General features: G+C 45.8%; 1 protein-coding gene across 1 annotated transcript in view; it reads right to left on the bottom strand.

Annotated features, from left to right (window-relative positions):
* The window catches only part of LOC109306674 (sodium channel protein type 5 subunit alpha-like), a 310,690-nt gene that overhangs the window by 80,871 nt on the left and 207,399 nt on the right, over positions 1 to 22,420 (bottom strand). Inside the window, exon 17 of the mRNA XM_019530203.1 lies at positions 10,549 to 11,022. Within this exon, the coding sequence (XP_019385748.1) occupies positions 10,549 to 11,022 (474 nt within the window). The remainder of the gene's footprint in view (positions 1 to 10,548; positions 11,023 to 22,420) is intronic.

The raw sequence follows: 22,420 nt of genomic DNA, 5'->3' as shown, positions 1-22,420 counted from the left end.
AGGAGATGGGGCTGGGCGGGGGTCCCCCCATGGTCCCCTCCTCCCTCCTCCAGCCCCCCGCCCCCTGCTTACTGGCACGGAGCCTGGGTCCAGCTCCCTGCGGCGGTGAGCGGGGAACACCTGAATCTCTGAATTGATTCGAAGGCTTCTGATTCGATTCAGACCGTTTAATGCGTCTCCTGATTTGATTCGGATTCAGAAGCTTTGCACAGCCCTAGAAAGTAGGGCTGGAAGGGACCACACAAGGTCATGTAGTTCAGCTCCCTGCTCACGGCAGGACCTTCCCTGACTAAGCAATGCCAGCCAAGTATCTGTGCAATCTTCTCTTGAAATTTTCAGGGATGGAGAATCCCCACCTTCTCTAGGCAGCCTGTTCCAACACTTGAACACCCTCATAGTCAAAAAGTTTCTCCTGATCTCCAACCTATATTTCCTTTGCTGAAGCTACATGCCATTGCTCCTAGTCCAGTCCTGTATGGCCATAGAGAAAAGCCCCTCCCCATCCTCTCTGTAATTCCCCTTCAGGTAGTTGAAGGCTGTTTTCAAATCCTGCCTCCCATGCCCCTTTTCTTCTCCAAACTAAATAACCTTAGTTCTTTCCTCAGAAGGCATGCCTCTCAAGCCCCTAATCATGTTTAGAAGTTAAACTAGATGATCATAACAGTCCTTCCTGATCCTAAAATCTATTAATCCATTACTGAGATGAGACTGTCTCCTGCATATGAACTGGACATATGCAGAGATGATACAAGTAACTATTAAACTTGAAGGAACGACAGGGAAAGCTCTTGAACCTACATGCTGAGGGGCAGAAAGGCAGAAAAACAGCCCAGAGCATGCCAGAAAGTGCATGGGTGAACATCCTTCTTTTGCAGTTCTTGTGGTCACTTCTTGCATTAATACATAATTCCTTTGTAGCCTCTAATGTTGCATTGACCTGTGCTTTTGCACAGCATGATTCCAAGTTGATGACTAATTGAGCTAAATCAGTTTAGATTAAATGGTTTCCCCTCTAAAATCTGAGATGAATAAAAAAACCCAGCTTCATCAAATGCAAAATGTTTCTTGCCAACATGTCAATTTTGGGGGAAAAAAAAAAGTGATGGGAAAAATGTCTAATCCAATAACAGTTTTGACCTTCCCATTTTATTTTGGTAATAGCAAAGATTTCATTTTGGTCGGGTAATTAATAATCAAATGATTTTATCATTTTGATGCACTGTTTCCATTTTTAAAAGTATATGATACTTGATATATATTTTATATTGATTTTTTAATGTCACATATTTCAACGTTATCCATCGAAATTGCCTATGCTCAAAAATGCTTTTTACCTTATAACAATTACACATTCAAAAAAGCTTGAGTTTTTTGGACGCAAAATGTTTCAGTAATTCTTGACACAATTTTAAGGGACTTTCGCAGGAAGTTTTGACATTTTGTTAGCTTGTTCTTTCGGGCTGTTTTGTTCTTTGTTTGGTTTTGAACAAAACCGACTTGCCTATGCAATGGAAATCCTGGTTTTTGCCTTGCTCCACTGATTAAATTAGAATCTACACCCCAGGGGTCGGGGAATCTTCTAATGCGTTCCCATGCACCTGTCATCACAAGTGTTAGCTCCGGCTGCAAGTGAGTGGAGAATTACAGATCAGAAGATGGAGGTAAGTGTCAAAGTGGTATCTCTCGGACCAGTTTAGCACGCAGCGGGTGTGAACGAGCGATACCAATTAGGTGTTCTGGATGGGTGCAGTCCAGTTCTGGCGTTTGTCAGGCTCAGCTCCCACAAAACCCCATGGGACTAATTCTGCTCTGATGGCAGGGTAAATCAGGATCAGTGGCACACCTGGGTTGACCCCTTGAATATGCCTATGGCACCAAAGGGGTGTGCTGAAAAGCAGTAGGCAGCTCAGCTTGGCTCAAGCAAGGCACTCAGGGACTCGCATCCAATCCCACATCCCAGGTAACGTCCCATGTCTGTGGCAGATTAGGAGTAACTCGACAGCAGTTGCAGAGATGAAAAATGAGGAGGCCAGAATCAGACCCTCCTGTGTCTCTGCCAATTCCCAAGGGGGGCCGGAACAAAAGTGGCTGTGCGCTCCCCTTTCCTTAGGCAACGTTTCCTGCACCAGACACCACATTGTAGTAAGGGATAGCCTAGCAGCTGCTGCAGCGGCTCTGTGCCATCTGAGCATTTCCCCATGCAGGGGAATCCTCAGGCAGGCAGATATGCTGACTTTCCAGCTGCTTTGCAAAATCGCTGTGTTGAAAAGGAGCTGCAGTGGGGTCTGGGATCTGGCCCATTATGACATGCAGGGAGGGAGCGTGCCGCAGAGCTGCATCCGGTCTTTAGTAAGGGAGCAAAGGAGCTGTAAAGCTTGCCTCCTCCGTGGCAGCAGGAAGCGAGCCCGTTCCATATGACCCAATTAGCCACTCCATCGTAACAAATCAATAATGGCACTTTCTGAAGACAAATGAACAAGTGCTGCTGGCTTGGTGTTCCACTGTGTTTGAAACGATAAAAGGTGTTATCCCCGCAGAACAGAGCGGCCAAAGCATATCTTTGTTACCGCATCGGAGGTGTGCAGAATGCATTTGCAGAAGAGCACTTTGCCATATGGAGACACCAGCCCCTTCCGTGCAGATTTTGATCTCATTATGCTTGCTAAATCTATCAGGGAACGCGGTGTTTGACTGCAGAAACGCAAATGTAAGAAGGCATCTCTTTATTTGACCAAGCTTTGGAACATATTTTCAAGGAGAGAATCATTAAGATATGGAGATAAACACCCTGTGTTTACCAATGGTAGATGGCACCAGACGAACATGATACCTTTCTTTGACGAGGGAACAAAGGAAATGAGGTAGATCTAATGTGTCTGCACTCCAGTACGTCACTTGATACTGTACCAGATGGAAAATTATTAGTTTAACAGGACAAGCTGAGGATGAACGCAAGAATCATGAGCTGGACAAGGACCTGGCTAAAGGGAAGATTAAAAAGGGGAGGGTTTCAATTGATCAGTGAACTTTTTCATGGTCAGTCTCAGGACCACTTGTATTAAATTTGTATTAATTGCCCGGGCATTAAATGTAACAGCACTTATGGCAGTTGGGAGGCACTGGCAATATGGGGAAATGTGAGACTAGCATATAGAAAGAACTGGGAGATTTAATAGAACAATATGCAAGGTCATGCAGTCGGGACTGCACAAGAATTTGTGGTATTAGCTGACGTCCAACTGCTGGGGATGACAGAGGAGGGTATCTTTGCCAGTCACAGGTGGTCTGTGAGTCACCAGTGTGATGACGCTATGAAGGGCCAAAGGGCAATCCTGGGAGGTGTCAGGATCATGACTAAAGGCACGTAAGGGACTATGTGGAACCTAAGCAAGGGTGCCGCGGATCCAAATATTTGATTATTTGAATATTTGAATATCTGATGTGGCAGGGAGGCACTTCCACCCTTTTGTGCAGATAGCCCTCTGGATGTGGTCTGTTTTGATTTCTGAAAACTTTTGCTACTAAATGAAGTCCTTACAAATGATTCTGCTGGTCAGTTGGCAGCATTTTGAACTCGGTTTCCACCATTTTAATGTCCCGGTCTATTCCCAGTTCTTTCAGAGCCGTGAATTCTGCTGTCACATCCGGGTGCTCTCACTTTGGGGCCAGAAACTTCTCCACGGCATTCAGAAAATGATTTCCAAGGTTTATTCTTGGGGGAGCCAAAATGAGCAGGTGAGTCACCAGCTTTCAAAAGAGGGCAACCAGCTGCTTGCTCCAATACTGCTGCACTTCATCATCTGACTGCCACTCTGAGTGGGCGATGGGGGCGAGTGCCCAGGGCACTGTGGTCAGGAGGGCACCACACACACACACACGTGAGCAGCACATGCTCACAGGAGCAGTGCTCTCCCCCTGCGCCAGGCAGGAGGAGCAGTGCCCAGCCTAGCCCACCCCTTGCCTCCACCCACTGCTCAGGAGGGGCTGGGCTGGGCGGCGCAGGCGGCAGCACCCTGCCACTCCACCCCTGCCTGCCTGCCTGCAGCAGTGCCACTGGCTTGGGGAGGCGGACACACAGGCTGGGGCGGGGGGGAGGAGAACACCAAAATACAAGTTCACCCAGCGTGCCATTTTCCTTTCGGCTGGCTCTGCCTCCACTAAATACACGCCATGTACATGAAGAGCCTTTTTTCCCCTTCAGAAGACAATTCATATTTGGAATTTCTTCGTCTCGGGAGCATTGCAAGGATCTTCATTATCATACAATAGACAATTCTTTGGAGCCCAAATGCATCTGAGAGTCTCATCGAATGATTTACCAACACAACAGATGGTTTATTCTTCCTCCCCGCCCCCCACCAGAATTAAATGAGTCTCCAAATTTAGAGTGCGAGGGAATTTCCCACTCAGGAATACTGACAGGGACAGACTGCCCCTGTGGCGAGGGATGCCAGCCCATCTGTTCCAGCCCTGAGTGGAAACGTTGCAATGACTGGCACCCACAGCTACGTAAAAGAGAACGGCTGGCTGCATTTAGATCGGGCATTTCTTACACAGGCATGTTTTCTGGACCTCGGTCCTGCTTGTCCTTTGCTGTTCCAGTCTAGCATCTGGATGGCTTTTTATTCGAACTGATCTTTCCACCATGTGTGCAGGCTGCACGCCTGTCTCTCCCGGCTCTCTATACTGTCAGAGAATCTCGGTTGCAGAGAGGAGATGAAGGTGCTTTCAGGTATACTAGCTTATTACAGGCCCTAACACTGACAGTGTCACAAATTGGTACCTTTCAGCAAGATGGTTGCTGCCAGCATCATCTTAAATAATAGAAGTGTCAGTTGAAATTAAATCCCCCCCGCCAAAACGTCCCTATTCCATTGCACAGAACCTGCGGTTGTAGGAGGGTTTCTCACCTCTTAGTAACATGGGAGCCGCTTACTGTATGGCTTGCTTTAAAAGGGGCTTTGTGACCTTCCCAGCATAGCTCTCTGATGGTCATTCTTAGCAGGGGAGACCTGGTGCTCCGTGGGAATGGTCAGCCCTTGAAAATACCCCCTCCGAGCCAATCCTGCATCCCAGTTTGCAGTCCTGATTTAGACAACACCCCCCCACTAGCTTCCCAGTTATTCCAGCTGAGTCTGGATTGACATGAATATAAAATGGCTACAGTGGGTCTTTGTCTGGGAATGAACTTCAAGATTCAGCTCATAGTGCTAATATTTCTAGCAGCGCGCTTGAGAAACACAGAAGTTTGCTTCTAAGACAAGTACATCACAGGTCCGACTGCTGCGAGGTGCCATGAATTAATCGCAGCGGTAGCCGGCTTTGCAGGGAGGATGTTCTAAATATCTCCTGTACAGAGAAAAATACATTTCTTTTTGCACTGAATATTCTCTTATCAAAACTGGGAGGGAGGGAGGAGGGTTGGTTGCTCCCTGAGGATTATCTCCAGTGACTACTGCAGGCAATCAACAGAGGCCCTATGGGAAGCCAGAGTGGGCACAATTGTGGGTTTCCCTGTCCAGGGCATCAGACAGGAATATTCATTAATAAATGCTGATTTATACATCTCCTTTACCAGGCAACAACAATGAATCCTGTGCAGAAGTGATGCAGGGTTCTGGCACTGCTGCCAACTGTAACCGCTGAATCCCATTTGAACCATGTTTCTAAAAAGACGCAGGATACATCTTTTCCCCTAAGCATCCTTCTTCAGGCACACATGCCCACAACATTCGCCTCCCTTGTTCTAAAATATTTAGATATGTAAAAATATGGGTTACAATTAGGGAAAAGTTAGAATAGATTTGAATGTTTAATGAAACCCCCAGTAGCTCTTGTTTCATTTATGTAGCATGCTCTGAACACAGAATGCTATTGAACCATATTAAATGTGGGCCTTTCTCTGAGCTCAGGCAAATGCCATTCACATTTCCCTTGGTTTTCCTTTGCAGGATTTACAGTGGCTTATCATCATAACATGGATTTGTCAAGATACAGGCTAGTCCAGAATGTGAGAGCTCCACAGGATTAATGCTATAAAAGTGCCACTAGAGTGAGGAAACAAACTTCATAGCTTCTTACAAAGTTTTCCCCCAGATTGGACAACTAACAGTTGTAGTGTCTAAGTACCATCCATCCAGGGAATTGGGGTATAAGACTGAATTATGAGTCAGATCATTTCCCCTTTGATATCTAGTGGTTGATCTAAAGTGTCTTTTAGGGGTTAACACAACATCTGCTATTGGACTAGGATCTGCCAAAACTAACACCACTTCTAATCAGAAAGCATACTGGACCTTTGCCCCAGTGCTTTGCACTGTCGGTAATTGTTTACACCTGTGCAAAGGTGATCGGATGGTGTCTTGCAGGAACACTTGTAGAACACCTCTAACTTGGGAGTGAGTCTCTTCTCCAGACACAGGGCTAGAGCTGCAGCTTTGCCGTATATTGGTAAAGGCTCACTGACTCCAGTAGAGCTACTGTAACTTGCACCAGCTGTGAATCTGGCCCACAGAGATCTAGCTAAGAGAGAGTTGCTGCTCAACCTGTAGGCCTCATGGGCCAGATGACTAGCATGGGGCCAGTCTGCAGGGGGGATCAGCACGAGGTTAGGCCCTGCACCATGCTGGCCAAACCCTGTGCAGCCTCAGCCCAGCCCTGCACGCCCACTCTCTTGTGCAGGGCCACATTATCCAGCCCACCAGGCTCCCCGTGGGTCTGGAAATTTGGCAGCAGGGGAGCAGCAATTAATGTTGTCTCCACTCCCCTGCAGCTAAATTTTCTGACTGTGGGGAGCCCAGCAGGCTGGATGGCCTGCCTCCAGAGCCCAGGTTTAGCCTGCGGGCTAGGGATTGAGCACCCCTGAGTTAAGCTAGCTGGTACAGCTGAGTAATACATAATTACCTGGCTCCTTGTAAAATAAAATGGTTTTGTGCCCAATTGTTCACTGTTTACATAACAGCAAATGGAGATGGAATAAAAACTCCAAACCCCAAACCAAAACCTAACCACCCTCCCCTCCACAGTGAATGATTCAAAATAAAAAAATACCATGTTTCATGTAAACTTTCCCATTTAGTTCCCAATTTCATTGCTTTCTTGGTTTACTTATATTGTGCATTACAATGCTTCAACATTTTTGATGGGTTCAAGGAAGGTCAGTTTGATGTTTCTCAACACGCTTTTTTCTCGCAATTTCCAATCCATACACATTTCAGCATGTCTGGTTTTGACCTGATTCAAGACAAGACCCCAGTGCATGTGTTTCCCGCAGACTAGCGATTCCATTTTTTCACAAGCTCTAGCAGGTGTCACTAGGATCCTGATCGCACACTTTCTTGCAACAGTAATGTGAAATGGTCTAGCACCCGGCCATTCCTGCGAGATGTCAATAACTATCCAAACGTGTAAAAATGTAACACTCCTACTGGATTGAATGCCATGTCTTTTTTTTACTTTTCTCGATCTGGTAGTTTCTGAAATACCAGCCAGTTTCAATGAGAAGTGATTACATTTTGGTTTGTGGCACTAGAGTGAAAGCCTCTAGTCCCACCCAAGAGTGGATCGGGGGGGTGAAAGGGTTGATCCAGGAGTGGATCCAGGAGGAAGGAGTGGATCTGGAGGAGGCAGGTGGTAGGAGCAGAGTTGCACCTGCCTTATTATAGCATGAAACAGGCCTCAGAAATCACCAGCATGACAGTGGAGCTCCTGCTGGGAGCTTTGCATGTGCTGGGAGCTCTATCAGCTTACCAGCCAGTTTGCCTGGATCCCCTGCTTTCCACTCCAGCATCTGCTGCTGCTTGCTTTAACCCCACCCGCCTCTCCCACCCGTGAATTTAGCAGCAAGGGAAAGGAGGGGACGAGCAGCAGCACCAGTGATGCTCAGCCCCTGGAGCTGGGGGACTGTGTGCATTGCCATCATTCATTGTTCGTCCCCTCTCCTCCTTCTCTCTGGTGCTGAATTCTTGGCGGGGAGGGAGGGAAGGGAAGGACAGAAGTGGTGGGGGGGAAGATCAAACAGCAGATGGCTCCAGAGCTGCTTGAAAGCAGGGTTTCTGAGAAGACCCCACACTCACCAGACAGTGAGCTCCCTGAGCTTCCTGCACATGCAGAGCCTTGCACACATGCTAGTGCGTCCACACCCACTTTGGCAGTGTCGTGCATGTGTAATGAGCTCTCTTCACTGCATATGTGCCATGCTGCTGAGATGCCTAGAAGGGCAGGGATGTGGCTAGAGGTGCATCCACATACATCCCTGGATCTACCCATGGTTCCATACACATTCACCCACACACATTCAACACTGTCAACATATGCATGTCTGTATGTGCAGAAAGTGAACATATGTACGTCTAAAAAATAAATGAGCTTGGGGCTTTTGTGGGCTTGATAAGCAAACTAGAGATTTTAGCACTTCACCACCATGACCCTGCTAGGAAGTGGCATGAAAATCTCTTTAAAATTCCCAAAGAAACCAATTCAGTCACCAGAACAAGCAAATAAATTGCTGACAATCTATAACATAAGATTAAACAATAGCAACAATGTCATCTCACTCCAAATTGCTGCATTCAGATTTTACCTTTCACCAGCAATCTACTCATGGATTCAGCTACTATGAGGATAAAGAAAAGATTTGAAAGAGAACTCAAACATTATCCAGAGAAATCATCCTAGTTAATGACTGCCAGAAAGTTGTTTCATGCATTCTTGATCTCCATTTAGATATAATAAGGCAGCGACTGACTGACAGGATCTATCCAAGATTAAATGACACACCTGCTGCTAAGAACACACCTGACATGGACAATACCAGAACAGCAAATAGTCACAGTCAGCCTTGGGTTTACCTTCCAAGTCACATACATTAAGTCACAAATCGATGGTTTTGATGTAAATACCTCTGAACCAAAGTTAAAAAACCCCATAGATAGCCCTTTAAACCATTTTCAAATAATTTGGCACTGTACATTTCATTATCCTGATGCCCATTTGGATGGCGTGGTTGGATGCTTCTCCCACAGTTTATTGGCATGGTGCTTCAGTAATGTGGCTTTGCTACTTCTGCTTTGGGAACTAATGCATTGGCATGGCACTGCCTTGTGCCATATAGATATACCCATCCCACCCCCTCTGTTTTAATCTCCAAGGTGTTATTCAATACAGAAACATTTACTTGTGACAGAGCACAACAACACTGAGAAGGTTTCCACACTGACTCATTAGAGATTAACACTTTTCAGTCAATCTGTGACTACTTACACAGCGTGTCAAAATATACCATATATTTGACTATACTTTTCTATGATAACTCTTCCCTAAGGCTGGTTTTGCTGTTGGAACATTTTCCTTTGTATTTTTTGAGATCTGGCCACACTCCTTACAACCTGATTTGATCATAAACCACGAGCTTGATCCAATACCCACTAAAATCCATGGGTTTCCTTGGGATCAAGAGATATTGGATCAAGGCTAAGGATTCTAGAAACAAGATACATTGCCATGATCCATAAAACTGAGAGACAGTGCTGGTCAAAAAAGGGGGTGAAAGGAAACATGAGTAGATGTTCTCCCTCCTCCATATTTCATTCCCATCTAAAAATGTCTGCCTTTCATCGTAATTTCAAACTAGTCAACTATTTCCACAGTGTTTGGCAGCAGTATAACTAGGGCAGGGTGGGTGAGGGGGGGCACAAGCCCTGGGTGCCAATCTGGAGGGGAACCAGAACGGTGGCTCCTGGAGAGCCGACAACACAGGTGCTGCAGCCCCAGCCCCAGCGCCAGCCCCAGCCCCAGCGAAGCAGCATGTAGGTAGCCCTCCCTCTCCCCATTCCTGTCCCCAGCAAGGTAGTATGTCAGGAGCAGTACCTGCTCTCAGGTAAGACCCTCCCATGCTGGCCCCCGCTCCTCACTTACCCCTACTCCTCCCCTCCTCTATCCCTGCTCTCAGGTGCTTAGCACAACACCCCCATTTCCAACCACTCCCCCATCACTAGTTGTGCCTCCGGTGCTCAGTACAGTACATCTGTCTAGAACTTGATGCTAAGGCACATGTTGCTATCTCATTTCATGACTTCCTAGTTGCTGCTCTTCCTAACTCACCCTGAACATTGCCACACCAACACCTGCATGATTCTGGTCCTTTAAAGAGAACATCATGGTGAAGAGGGTCTTCTATGGAGGGTCCACATACATCAATATTTGCTTCCATTTTAAACTGATCAAAGGATGTAAGATTTACTCTGTATGACACACACTGGGGGAAATCATGGGATTGGATAGAGGGGTGGGGTTGAATTCAATTATTCTTGTTAAAATAATGTATATAGACATAGACAGAGGATACACAGAGAGGACATACCCCGTTGTTTTGGGGTGCATTTTGCTCTTGAATAAGCACAACAACTTCTGCTGAAGTTAACTGAAAGTGTCTCTCCAAGGCAGGATCTGGCCTTAAAATGTTTGCCTTACGAAACGTAGGTCAAAAATTGGCCATGGGAATGGATACCCCCCTAATAAGTTCTGCTTTCAAATGTGTTGTCTTCCTACCTGTTCCATTTCTGTGAACGTGCTCTGCTCCTCATCTTCATCTTGATCTTCGATATCTGACTCCCCGACAGCAATAGGGACACAGATGGAAAGATCAGGGTTGGTCATAAAATCATCGTTGTCACTTGTCACGGGGCGCTGCCCATTTCTGTTAGTCACATCATCAGTGTGGTTCTCTCTGTGATTTTCCACATCTTTGCCAGGCTCTGCTGCAGTATGGCTATTCATACAGTTGTTGTGGGCACCTGTATTCTGGGCAGCAAGTTTCATCATGGCCTTCTTTTCTGCTGTTGTCTTAGGATGCCTGAGTACATTACAGCAGAAATTCCAGATTGTGCGTTTCACGTACTGGAGTCCCCTGTTGATCCGAGCAAAAGCAATTTGCAGATTGTTCAGCTCTCCATCTTCATCTGGTGCTGAAAGGTTGTCAGCGCTGAAAGAGCTCAGCAGCAACGCAAGGAACAGATTGAGCACCTGAAATGAACAGAAGTCAAAGGAAAATTAATGGCACCACCAAACTGAAAGTTAACATTTAAAACCTATGCCACTCCACTGATATCCAGCAGATTACTGCTCCGTTACACAAGGGGTAAGGAAGAAGAGAACCAGATTTTTTCTTCCCCAAACAAATCATTTTCAGGTGCCAGTTCTACAGCTTATCTGTATCCACACTAACTTGAAAAAAAAACAAAACTCAGACGTGGAATAAAAGGACGATATTTATTTGGAGCTGCTGAGTGTAAATGTTCTTATATATAACTGTAGCGTCTACTCCACAATATTACTAGAAGCCTAGTTTGAAGCAGATAAATTCTAAGGCTAAACATGCCTTACAATTCCAGTCGCTTGTTGCTTATCTGTAATAAAGGAATATAGAAAGAAAAGCTGGCTCGACTCTCTTGACTTCTATGGAAACCAAGTATTATTTATATTCCACAGCATATGTCGACATCGCTGTGCACAGTGCATAAGGTGCATAGTAAATTTGAAAACACTTCCATCTATCTGCATTAGTTTTAAAGGTCTAGACTGAAATAAATTGACTCTTTCTCAAGTTTTAAGGATTTTGGATGTCAAGTAGGAAAAGCAAATATGCACTAGGACTGAATTCAGGATTCCCTCCTTTCGTCCACTTAGGACAGCCAGGGCTGAGAAGCTTGGACCTGATCTAAACCATGGGCTTTGAAATAGGTCCCTTGTGAATACAAGTAAGTGCTTATAGCACCCCGAGATGGCCATTGTGAATAGCTTAGAGAAGGACTGGAGTTCTGAGGACTGTTTGGGATTTTTGGAAATATGAATTTCTCAGTTTGCTGCCCACACATGCTAGAAATCTTTATTCCAAAGGTGTAGATGATAGTGCAAATATTAGACAGTGGTATCATATATGACATCTTCCCCTGGTTCCTAGTAAAATAATAGAAGACACACAGAGAGAAGAAAAAATCCAGTAGCATCTTCAGTCAAACCTGACCTCTTCTTAGTTATCAACATCTCACTGGATTCATTGAGAGCTTTTCCTGTGTAACAGGTGTGAAAGGGCATCAGGAGTTGGCCCCGACAGATTAGCCATCAAAAACCCACAGAGGTCCAAGTTCACTAGATACCAATGTAACTGGTTTCAGAAGCGGCCTCTGAGTCTGGGTGTTCCTGACTTCGCATATCTGACTGAAACGTGGTGGATCTGATCCTCCGATGTGCAGTGTAGTCACACCTACCGCTGAAGTCAATGGGAGCGGTTGTAGTTACCACCTCTCAGAAACAGACCCCGACCACCTCAAGTTTAGGCCACGTTGGAAAATTCGGAGCCACCTTCAAGATGGCGAGGCACAGAACCTGAATTTCTGCTCCCTTTTTCTGATGTTAAGTCTGGAACTGATAACAGGGCCATTGAGCGCCTGTGTTATCTGCGTATTTCAATCTGTTGGCAAAGTATCATTTCGGTGATGGTGCATTTGGCCAACACAGAAGGTGAGACAGATTCAACCCCCTCACCCATGGACAGAACACATACAGTCCATGATTTGGAACCACTGAATCTGAACGGATCTAATTGCTTTTACTGACTGGGAAAAAAACCCCCATCCCCAAGTTTGTATAGGAAAGAACCAGGAAAACCCCCATCCCCAGTTTGAATAGGAAAGAACCAGACTGAGGGACAGAAGACACATGCGAAGATCCAGGCTGGGTAGGAGACTGTAGGCTCCATTCCTGTAATTTAAGATCTCTCTAATTTGGCTTACGGAGAAGCCAAATGAGACTAAATAGGCATGTGGCTATTTGCTGCTCTCAGCTCTTTTATTTTTCCCTCTAATGCTTTGTTTCACGTGATAAATAAAAATACTTTGTTTTACGGAGGCGGTTGGTCACTCATCACTACTTGCAGGTTCCCAAAGGGAACGAGAGCAGAGGTCTCAGCCTCATTCAGACCTGCAGGCCACTTAAGTGCTTGGTATCCACGGGGCATTGTAGCCTCTACAGAGAATCCTGTTGGCAGGGTGAATTCAGTAGCCTCAGGTACCTGACCCCTAAGAATGAAAAGACATGGGATTTCAGCCAAGACAGCCTGAGTCCATGACCTCAGAAAGAGCAGAACATGGGATCAGGTGGAGCTAGCCTACAGTCATCACAACACAGTCCTTTCATAGCATCTGACAAAGTACTGTCTAAGTTGTAGGGCTGCATGAAGCTTCAGGTGCTGATTTGCTTCGAAGGAGATTCGGCTTGATTTGGTGGCCAAATCTCCAAATCCGAATCGAATCAGGGGACCAATTAGAAAGTCCGAATCGATTTGAAGCTCTCCGAATCAATTCGAAAAAGACTCAGAGAGCTTTAGCGATTTGGGTAGTCCCTGCTCACCGCTACAGGCAGCTGGACCTGGACTCCATGCTGGTAAGTAGAGGGTGGGGGAGGGGAGGCTGCCTGCTCCCCCAGCCCCCCAGTGCTCCAGATCCCCATCCACTCTCCCAGCCACCTCCCATGGCTGCCTTGTCTGGCCCCAGCTCCTGGTTGTTTTAAAAAAAAAAAGCCCCCACACACTGCTGGGGGGGGCGAGGAGGGATGAGGGCAATCCCCGCTGCTGCCCACTGCTCCACGCTGCATGGGGGGGCTCTGCCACAAGTCCCCCGACCGCTCTCCCGGCCCTTGCCATGGCTGCCCTGCCTGCCCCAGCTCCCGGCCCTTTAGATCACCGCATCGAATCACTGTCCCCTGAATCGGCCGAATGTGAACCCGAAGCAAATACTAGCCGCTTCACACAGGCCTACTAAGTTCCACCGTGTCCTGCCTTCTGCCCAACTTCAAACGAAGAAGGCTGACCACCTCTTTACAACCAGAAGTTACTGTGACTTTAAAGCTGAAATGCATTTATTCCAAACGCACTGTCTGCACAACCGCTGAACGAGATGTGTGGCGAGCCTCTGAAGTTCTCAAGGATTTTCTCTGGTACAGCTGGTTTTCAATGGCCACTGCAATGCATTAGCTCCATGTGGAGAAAGCTTGTTCTTGTTCACAACCACATCTCAGGTCACACAGAAGCTACGTCCAGACCTCCTGAGTTCCAGATTTTAATTAAATTCATTTTTGTATTAACCTACAATTTATTAATCATTTTATTAGCCTACGTTAAATGAATATGGGCGTGTGTTCATCCTGGCATGGACCTTATTGAACAACTATAGGACTCTCTCTCTTGCTCTCTTTTTTTTTTTTTTTGATTATTCAATATGTACGCACTGGAAATTCTGCAAACTAGTGCGGCCTTAATCCCACTGGTAACACTTTATTTGAAGTGCCCTGTCATTATTAATTGATAAAGTAATGATTGTAATCACAATGATTAGAATAAATGCATTTGGCATTAACGCAGATGCCCCACATCCATTAAGAATCACATTAATCTTCCCTGAACCTGCATAAACATGTTTGAACTAGCTGACGGTACCCATGCTACACATTAACGTGAAATTAAAGCTAATTGTCAGTAGCTGGTCAGGCGTTTGATTATGTAAACTCATGTTCACTTCAGACTGTGAAACAGGCAGCTTGTGTGCTTCCCATTTTTGCCCTTGTAATCTCCTGATAGGAAACTGTCTTCTGTCTTTTTTCCTCATTTGGAGATATTCAAAAGGAAGCAGTTCACTAGATAATTAAAAACCAGGCCATGGGGTATGCTGTCTATCAGCTGTCCACTAATGTGGACACTTACACACAGAACCAACAAATATAACGATGGGCTGGCTACCAGCAGAGTCATTAAGACAAGCCAAGCTATTTATCACCATGGTGAGAGGATTCCCATAACATACATCTCAAAGGTCTGCTGGGTGCATTCTCAGGATGAACTGGAATCCATATCAATTCTCCTCAAATTAAATTTAGGAGGTCTGGCTCCCGACTGCATATACCCCTGTGCAGTCACTTCCACGTGTTCATCCTGTTCGTAAATCAGCCATTCTGATGAAGTATCCTTTTATACTGTAGCTCTGCATGCTTATAAATGGTGAAACAAGGCAAAGACTGCAGAAGCAGGCCCACAGTAGATGGGATAATTTTGCAGACGTTCATGCTTTATCACTGACCCAGGACTTTTGCTCTCATCTGAAATACATTCAGTTGCCTGCTATCCTCCTTGTTATCGCTTTTCAGGGTCTTCTCCATAGCTGCATAGCTTTAAACGCACACCTGCCGTTGGCCTCATTCTTAACATGATCATTTATCGCTGAATATCAAGTCAACATCATTTTCCTTTCTAGAATACAGCTGACATTTTGCACAAAGAGCTATTTACGGTTCAGGATTTTAACAAAAACTCTCTCAAACATCATTCCCACTGTCCTTATGAACAGACTGCATCACAAGTTTATTGTTTGGTGTTTAAATAGAGCAAACTGCAATATTACCACTTTGTGTTTACTTCTATCACTTCCCCTCACACTGTGTTCTCCACAAATATACACACTCAAAATCATGAACCATAACATGTATTGGAAAGCATTACTGTATTGCAAATGATTACTAATGTTATCTACTTTTCCATAATATTGTTCTCCTTGTGGCTTAAAACAAGACTTTCAGTCTAAGAAGCAGTGAGCCTGGGTCTACTGATCTCAGTTTTCGAAAACAACTCCTGATTTGGCGTGCACAACCTAACAAACCTTAAATAAAGAAGTCTGATTCCAAAAAAATACTGAGCAATCATCCCCTGACAATGAGCCCATTTTGAGGTGCCTCAGATTGAAAACTCCAGAATTGATATAGTCCCCCAAGTTCTTTTGGAAAATTCAGAATAGTGGCCTTAAACACATATATGTGATGACTTCACATTTTAAATAATGTAATGCCTTTTTTACTTCAGTCTTCATGAAGAAGGTCAGCTACAGATGACAAGCACAGTTGGCAGCAAAGATGGGGAAAGAGGCAAACAGCTTAGAGTAGTGGAAGAACAGGTAAGGGATGAATTAACAAAGTGAGATGTTTTCAGTTTGGGAGGGCTGGTTGTGATGCACCCTAGGGCACTGAAGGATACATCCTGGGGTACTGCAAGACGTGGCTGGTGTAATTCCAAAGCCATTAGTTATCCTGTTTGAGAACTTATGGAGGTCAGGTGAGGTCCTGGATGACTGGACAAATGCAAATATAGTGCCCATCTTCAAGTAAGGGGAAAAAAAGAGAATCTGAGGAATTACAGACCAGTCAGCCTTACCTTGATACCTGGAAAGACGATGCAGCAGGTCCTATTTTGCTGCACATAGGAGAACAAGGTGATCAGGAACAGTCAACATGGATCTACCAAGAGCGAATCCTGCCTAGCCAATTTAACTTGTTCTTAGGCTTTGTAGATGGGGAAGAGCAGTATACGAAACAAACTTTGACTTCAGCAAGGATTTTAACGCTGTCTCTCAGTGTGCTCATTAACAAGATACACTCATTAATAAGCTAAGGAAAGATAACCTAAATGAAAGTATTGTATATGCAAAACTTGTTGCCACATCACGCTCAACTAGAAATCATTAATGGCTCAATGCCTAGGTGGGAAGGGATACCAGGTGATATTCCCCAGGTGTCTATCCTGGGTCTGGCTTTCTTTAATGTCTATATTAAAAATCCAAGCAATGAGATTGCGTGCACATTTGGCAAGTTTGTGGGTGATACCTAGTTGGGTGGAGTTGCAGACGTTTTGGAGGGTAGGGCAAGAATCCTGAATGAACTGGAGAAATGATCAAAAATCAATCAGATACAATCTCACAAGGACAAGTGCAAAGTCCTGCATGTGGGGCAGAGCAATGGCATGCAGTAACATAGAATAGGGGATGACTGGCTAGGCTGCAGGCCTGCAGGCAAGGACTGGGGAGTTACAGTCCACCATAAGCTGAATATGAACTAGCACTGTGTTATTGCTACAGAAGAACCCAACAGCTTTTTGGGTTGTAATAACAGGGGAGTCGCTTGCAAATCAATGGAAGTGTTTCTTCCACTCTTACTCAGCAGTGGTGAGGCCTCAGCTCGAGTACTCTGTCCAGATTTGGGCCACATTTCAAGAAATATGTTGGGAAGACTCCAGCACAATGCAACAAAAATGATTCAGAGGCCTCCTGGGAAACAAAACGTATGAAGAAAGGCTGAAAGAACTAGCATTATTTAGTCTGAAGAAGAGAAGACTGATAGGAGATTTGATAAAGGATTCAGCTACCTGAAGGGCAATTACTGAGAGGATGGAGATGGGCTTTTCTCTGTGGCCACAGGGGATAGGGCTAGAAGCAAAGACTTCAGACTGCAGCAGAGGAAATTTGGGTTGGAGATTAGGAAGAACTTTCTGACTGTGAGGGTGATCAGGAACGGGAACAGAATCTCTGTCCCTTGAATTTCGAGAGCAGGCTGGACGCAGACTTGTCTGGGCTGGTGTAGTCAGGGACAACCCTGCCTTAAGCAGGGGGCTGGGCTAGATGACCACATGTGGCCTGTGGTTCCTTCCAACCCTACTTTCCTATGATCCTATACCCATGCAACAATACCTTGCTCTGATGCAAGACCTTTCAGCAGTAGCTCTTAAAGCCCTTTGCACGGGTGGCAAACATCATTATCTATTTCATATACGGTGGAAGTGAGGCCCTGAGCAGAACCCTGGCCCCATTCAGTAGATAAGGAGGGAGTCAACCCCTGGCTTTAATTCTTGGCTACTTATTTCAGTCCTGACTCTTGGCTTGTCCTAACTCTGGCTTCAATTCCTGGTCCTGGTTTGACTCTTGGCTTATCCTGATGCTGGCCTGATTCCTGGTTCTGGCTTTGGCTCTGGATCCTGGCTTGACTCCTGGCATATCTGGACTCCAGCTAACACTCCTGTCAGTCCTGACATTAGACCCCTGCAGCAGGCCACCCAACTCCCTGCTTCTTGGGCCCTTGGCCTGGACTTCACCTATGCTTCAGGTGACTAATTACTAAGCCAGAATGTGCACACCCCAGTCTCTAGCAAGCACAAAGAGCTGAAGTACTGGATCCAAGGTCACCTAGCTGGCAAGCTGCAGCCTGGAAATGGAGACCAGGTCTCTCAAGTGCCAATCCAGTGCTCCATCCTCTATGCCATGCTGAAATAAATTAGTTCTGCATTTGTGAACACAGGAAATGACAGTGCAAGTTAATTCCACTTAATATCTGTCATGAAGCACATTCTAAAATACTCGACGGTAACCTCTCTGCTGCTGTAGTGACTGCTGGTCTTGGCCTGAGCACATCTAAATCCTCTTCCTCTTATACTCATTGCAGTATTGTATTTACTGTGACCGGGCAAAAAGAGAGGGATAGAAATCGAAGTTTCATTTACACTCCACTTTCATTTAAATCAATAACCCATAATGTCTGTGATCTTCTTGTGCTCCTGGGGTTTGAGCTGGGGGTTCAGTGCCCTTGACTGTCACCAGTATCAGTGGGCACTCACTGCCTTGTTAAGAAAGCACACAGCATCTCATCAAATGCAGACTGAAACCACTATGAAGTCCATGGTCAATGCTACCTTTTACTGATGTAGTGAAGCAGCAGCTGCAAAATGATTGTATATCTGTCCAAGAGTAAGATAAATACTGAACTTAAGCAAATACACGGAGAGGATTGATCCTCTCTGTACTCCAAAACCAGGGTCCTGAGCTCATGAAAATTAGGGTTTGGTTAATCAGGGAGCTGTGTTGTTTTAGGAAGTCTGATCCCACCTATACAATTTCCAGTCTCTCGGGAACCCAGTATGCTTTGGCAGTGTAGCCTTCCCCCTAACATGAGAGAACTAATGTTTCCATCCTGCTCCACTTCTAGGCAAGATGTTTAAACAAAGCTCTACAGTTCAAGAAATAAGTTGGGAAGACTCCAGCACAGTGCAACAAAAATGATTTAGAGGCCTCCTGAGAAACAAAACGTATGAGGAAAGGCTGAAAGAACTAGCATTAGGGGGGACCGACACAAAAACCCAAAACATCAGCCTAGACTCTCTTGCCTGACTTAGCCACACACTGCCCAGGATTTGGATGTCGAGGCCAATGTTCATGCTTCCTTTAACGTCTCTATATCTTGGGACAGAGTAAGTTAAAGCAGCCTAAAAGTGCTCTAATTTACACTCAGCTTTGCCGCCCCATGGAAGCAATCTAGGAGCTGGAAGATGGTCAAACTGCAGATGTGCCCTAGTCACAACTCCTGCAAGACAAGGGTGGGGAGCTGGGGAAGAGCTGCTGTGTGAGACCTCGTCCACAGACAGGTGGATTCTCCAAGATAGCCTCTTAACTAGTCCTAGGATCCAGGGTGTATAGCGTAGTATAAGATCACGGTTAGAGGTCTGCCTGAACCTAATGGTCCTCAGGGCTAGCATGGCTGAGGAACACCAGTGATGTGGCTGATATCATGTCCAGCTGCCTTTTACTCCCCAATGTGAACAACTGATACCAAGCCAGATCAGCAGGCAGCAGCCTTTAGCACAAGTCCAGAGCGTGGCTCACGCTCATATCACAGTCGGGTACCTTTGCTGTTCTGCCACTATGCCCAGCATGGTATAAGGTATGGCATGACATTTCATTTTAATTTTATTCGTAAGCAGAAAAAATATGGGGACAGATGTCACAACCTTTACTCAACTGCCTGAAGAAGCAGGAGGAAGTAAGGCTGCATGGCTGACCTTACTCAGACGGGCTCTTTTTAGGAGACTGGGATGATTCACCTGTGAACGAGTACATGGGAAAGGGCACATAAGGAGAAGGCCCAGCACTATTCTGGTTCTACTTGCCAAACAGCCAGAAGAGCTATTCAGGAGCAAAATGCTCCCTAAGTGCAACAAGACATCTGATCACTGAGAGCACAGGGGAAGGATTGGTTCCCTGGTTCCTGTACGGTGCAGCTACATGGGCTCCTTACTCAGGTCAGAAAGAAAAACTATCACTCACTGTTAAAGATCTGCACATCTAGCAAATTAAGAATGTATGATTCATCATCATCAATAATAATAATTTAATATCCATTGTTGTTCTTATTATTTACAGTAATGACATCTAAGAAGCTACAAGCAGAAGCTGAGCAGAGAGAAGCTGTCAGTGAACTGCAGAAGTGTGAGACCTACGTTACAGACAGAGCCCTGCAGTACTAAGTCATGGAGCCCATCTCTCTGCCCAGGCAGGATTATTGCTTCTCCTGGAAGCAGGCTCTTTAGTCTTTTGTACATTTTCATCCAGGGGCAAAGTTTACAAAGAGAGATCACTTCTGCAAAAAGCAATTTACATGAACAGTTATTTTCTATATTCGTTTCTATTATTTCAGCTGTTTGTGCTCGGATAAGAGGCTTATTCCTTCTCAGCCCAGTTCTCCTTTATCCTGTAGTGAAGCCATAATCCCAGGATTTTTAGTCTCTTGCTGTTGAAATAATCGTGATATCACAACTGCCTACGGCACAAGCAAGCAGAAAGAGAATGCAGGGTGGAAAGGGGAAAGCCCTCATTTAAATGTCTCACCAAAAGGTGCAAAATCGAGCAAGGAAACAAGTGCAAAGACAGCTGTGAATGTCCTAGTCAGCAGCCCCACCACCCCTCCAGATGAGTTTGAGAGGATGGGTTAGGACAGGTGGGAGACTTTCCTGACAGATGGGGTGCTGGTTGCAGCAAGTCACAAGGCTTGTCTGCGCTGCCTCCATACCAAGCCTAGGAGCTCTGCAAAGTAATGTGCCCTACCCAGTCATCTTACCCAGTGTGTGCTGAATCCCAGAAACTGGGCAATGTAACCACTTCCAAGTGGCTCTGAGCATGTGCTAATAAGTACAACTGAGACAGAGAGCCGTTCTGGACGTATACTCAGGACCACTCTAATGTGGCTGAGATGTAGGACACAGAGCAAAGGGGCAAGGTCTGCTTCTGGGCAACCTTGATGACCCAACATAGAGGAGGTACAGACTAGCCTCTGGTGGTGCTGGCAACCCAGAAGAAGTCTCTATCCTTTACTGCCTTGGATAAAACCACCTCTGCACCATGTAGAATGGGATTCATAATCACCCTGCCTCCCATTTAAACAAGGAAGAGGTCCCAATCCTTGGGAATGCAGATTTCTCACCTTCATCGCTCTGCAGCATTTTTGAAAACAAGGCTGGGCAAGGGTAGCACGTTCATGCAGATTCAAAGTGGTTCATGACCATGCTCTGCTGGACTTTCCATGCTGTGAGGTCTCAAGCATTTTATATGAACACTGTGGTACACTGTGTGCCATTCGCCACCGGAGACGTGGATCAAGAGTTTCCAAAGTGACCAGCGATCTGGGGAGCCTCATTATGTGAGCATCAGACTTGGATGCATTATGAGAAAGTGGATGCTCAGCTTAGCATTTTTTGAAAATAAGTGCCTTTAAAACTGTCTCAAAATGGGCATCTATAAACCGAGGAGCCCACAAAATCCAAATGCACTCAAACATGGGGAGGCTGTGGGATCTCTCACTAGAGGTTCTGGAAAAACAGGTCAGACAATCAAGATGGGGTATGTCTGGCTAAGTTAGTAATTCTGTAGACCAGTATCTGGGAGGATACAGAGAGGATCCCAGATTGCTGATGAGACAGTATCATACTGCTATGAAAAAAGGAATCAGCCTGGAGAAATAAACAGGAGTGTCATGTGTATCCCCTGTCCCCCTCTCCCCAGTGCCCATAGCTGTTGACCAGCCAAGTCACCCCACTGTCCTGAGTAGAAAAAAGGTTATTAAAGGGGAAAAGACTGAGGTTCTTACCAAGTTATTATGCAGGCCCCAATCCTTCAGGATCTGGGCCATGGGATGACATGAGAGTGCAGAGCCAACTCCATGTGCACCACTTGAATGCCATTTAAACCCTGCAGGACAAGGACTGCAGGAGGCCAGAGCCGTCTATATGCAGATTCGAGGCTCTCCCCCTGGATTCACCTGCCTGCCCTTCCTGATCGCCAGTAGAGACATACTCCAGGACGCTACCGGCCCGCTCACACCATTACCTCTTTTTCAGATGTAGTGCAAGCGAGGGCCTCACAGTGTTGGCTTTAAAATGGTATTTAAAGGTTTGCTTTTTGGGAATTGGCTTCCAGGTATATGTACATGCATTAGAGTGGTTCAGGATTGACAGCAGGGTTCAACTGATTTCTAAAAAGCCTGGGTCTCACATACAGAGTTTCACACAGCCTTCAAAGCAGACAGGCTGTCTAACGCAACAAGGCCAATGGATATGCACAGCCTGAGAGCAAGGGGGCATGTATCACACTGTTTCATAACATGAGATAAGGGTGGCACCAGCTAATAAGGCCCCAGAGCAGGGCAGCCCGAGTCCCGGTTTTCGGGGAACGGACCAAATTAGAAGGCGGCACAGAAAGACCAAATTAGTATGCGTGCATGTGATGAG

This window comes from Crocodylus porosus, unplaced genomic scaffold, assembly GCF_001723895.1.
Source record: "Crocodylus porosus isolate Cpor-Errol unplaced genomic scaffold, CroPor_comp1, whole genome shotgun sequence".
Classification (NCBI taxonomy): Eukaryota; Metazoa; Chordata; order Crocodylia; family Crocodylidae; genus Crocodylus; species Crocodylus porosus.
This window is presented reverse-complemented; position numbering and strand designations above follow the sequence as displayed.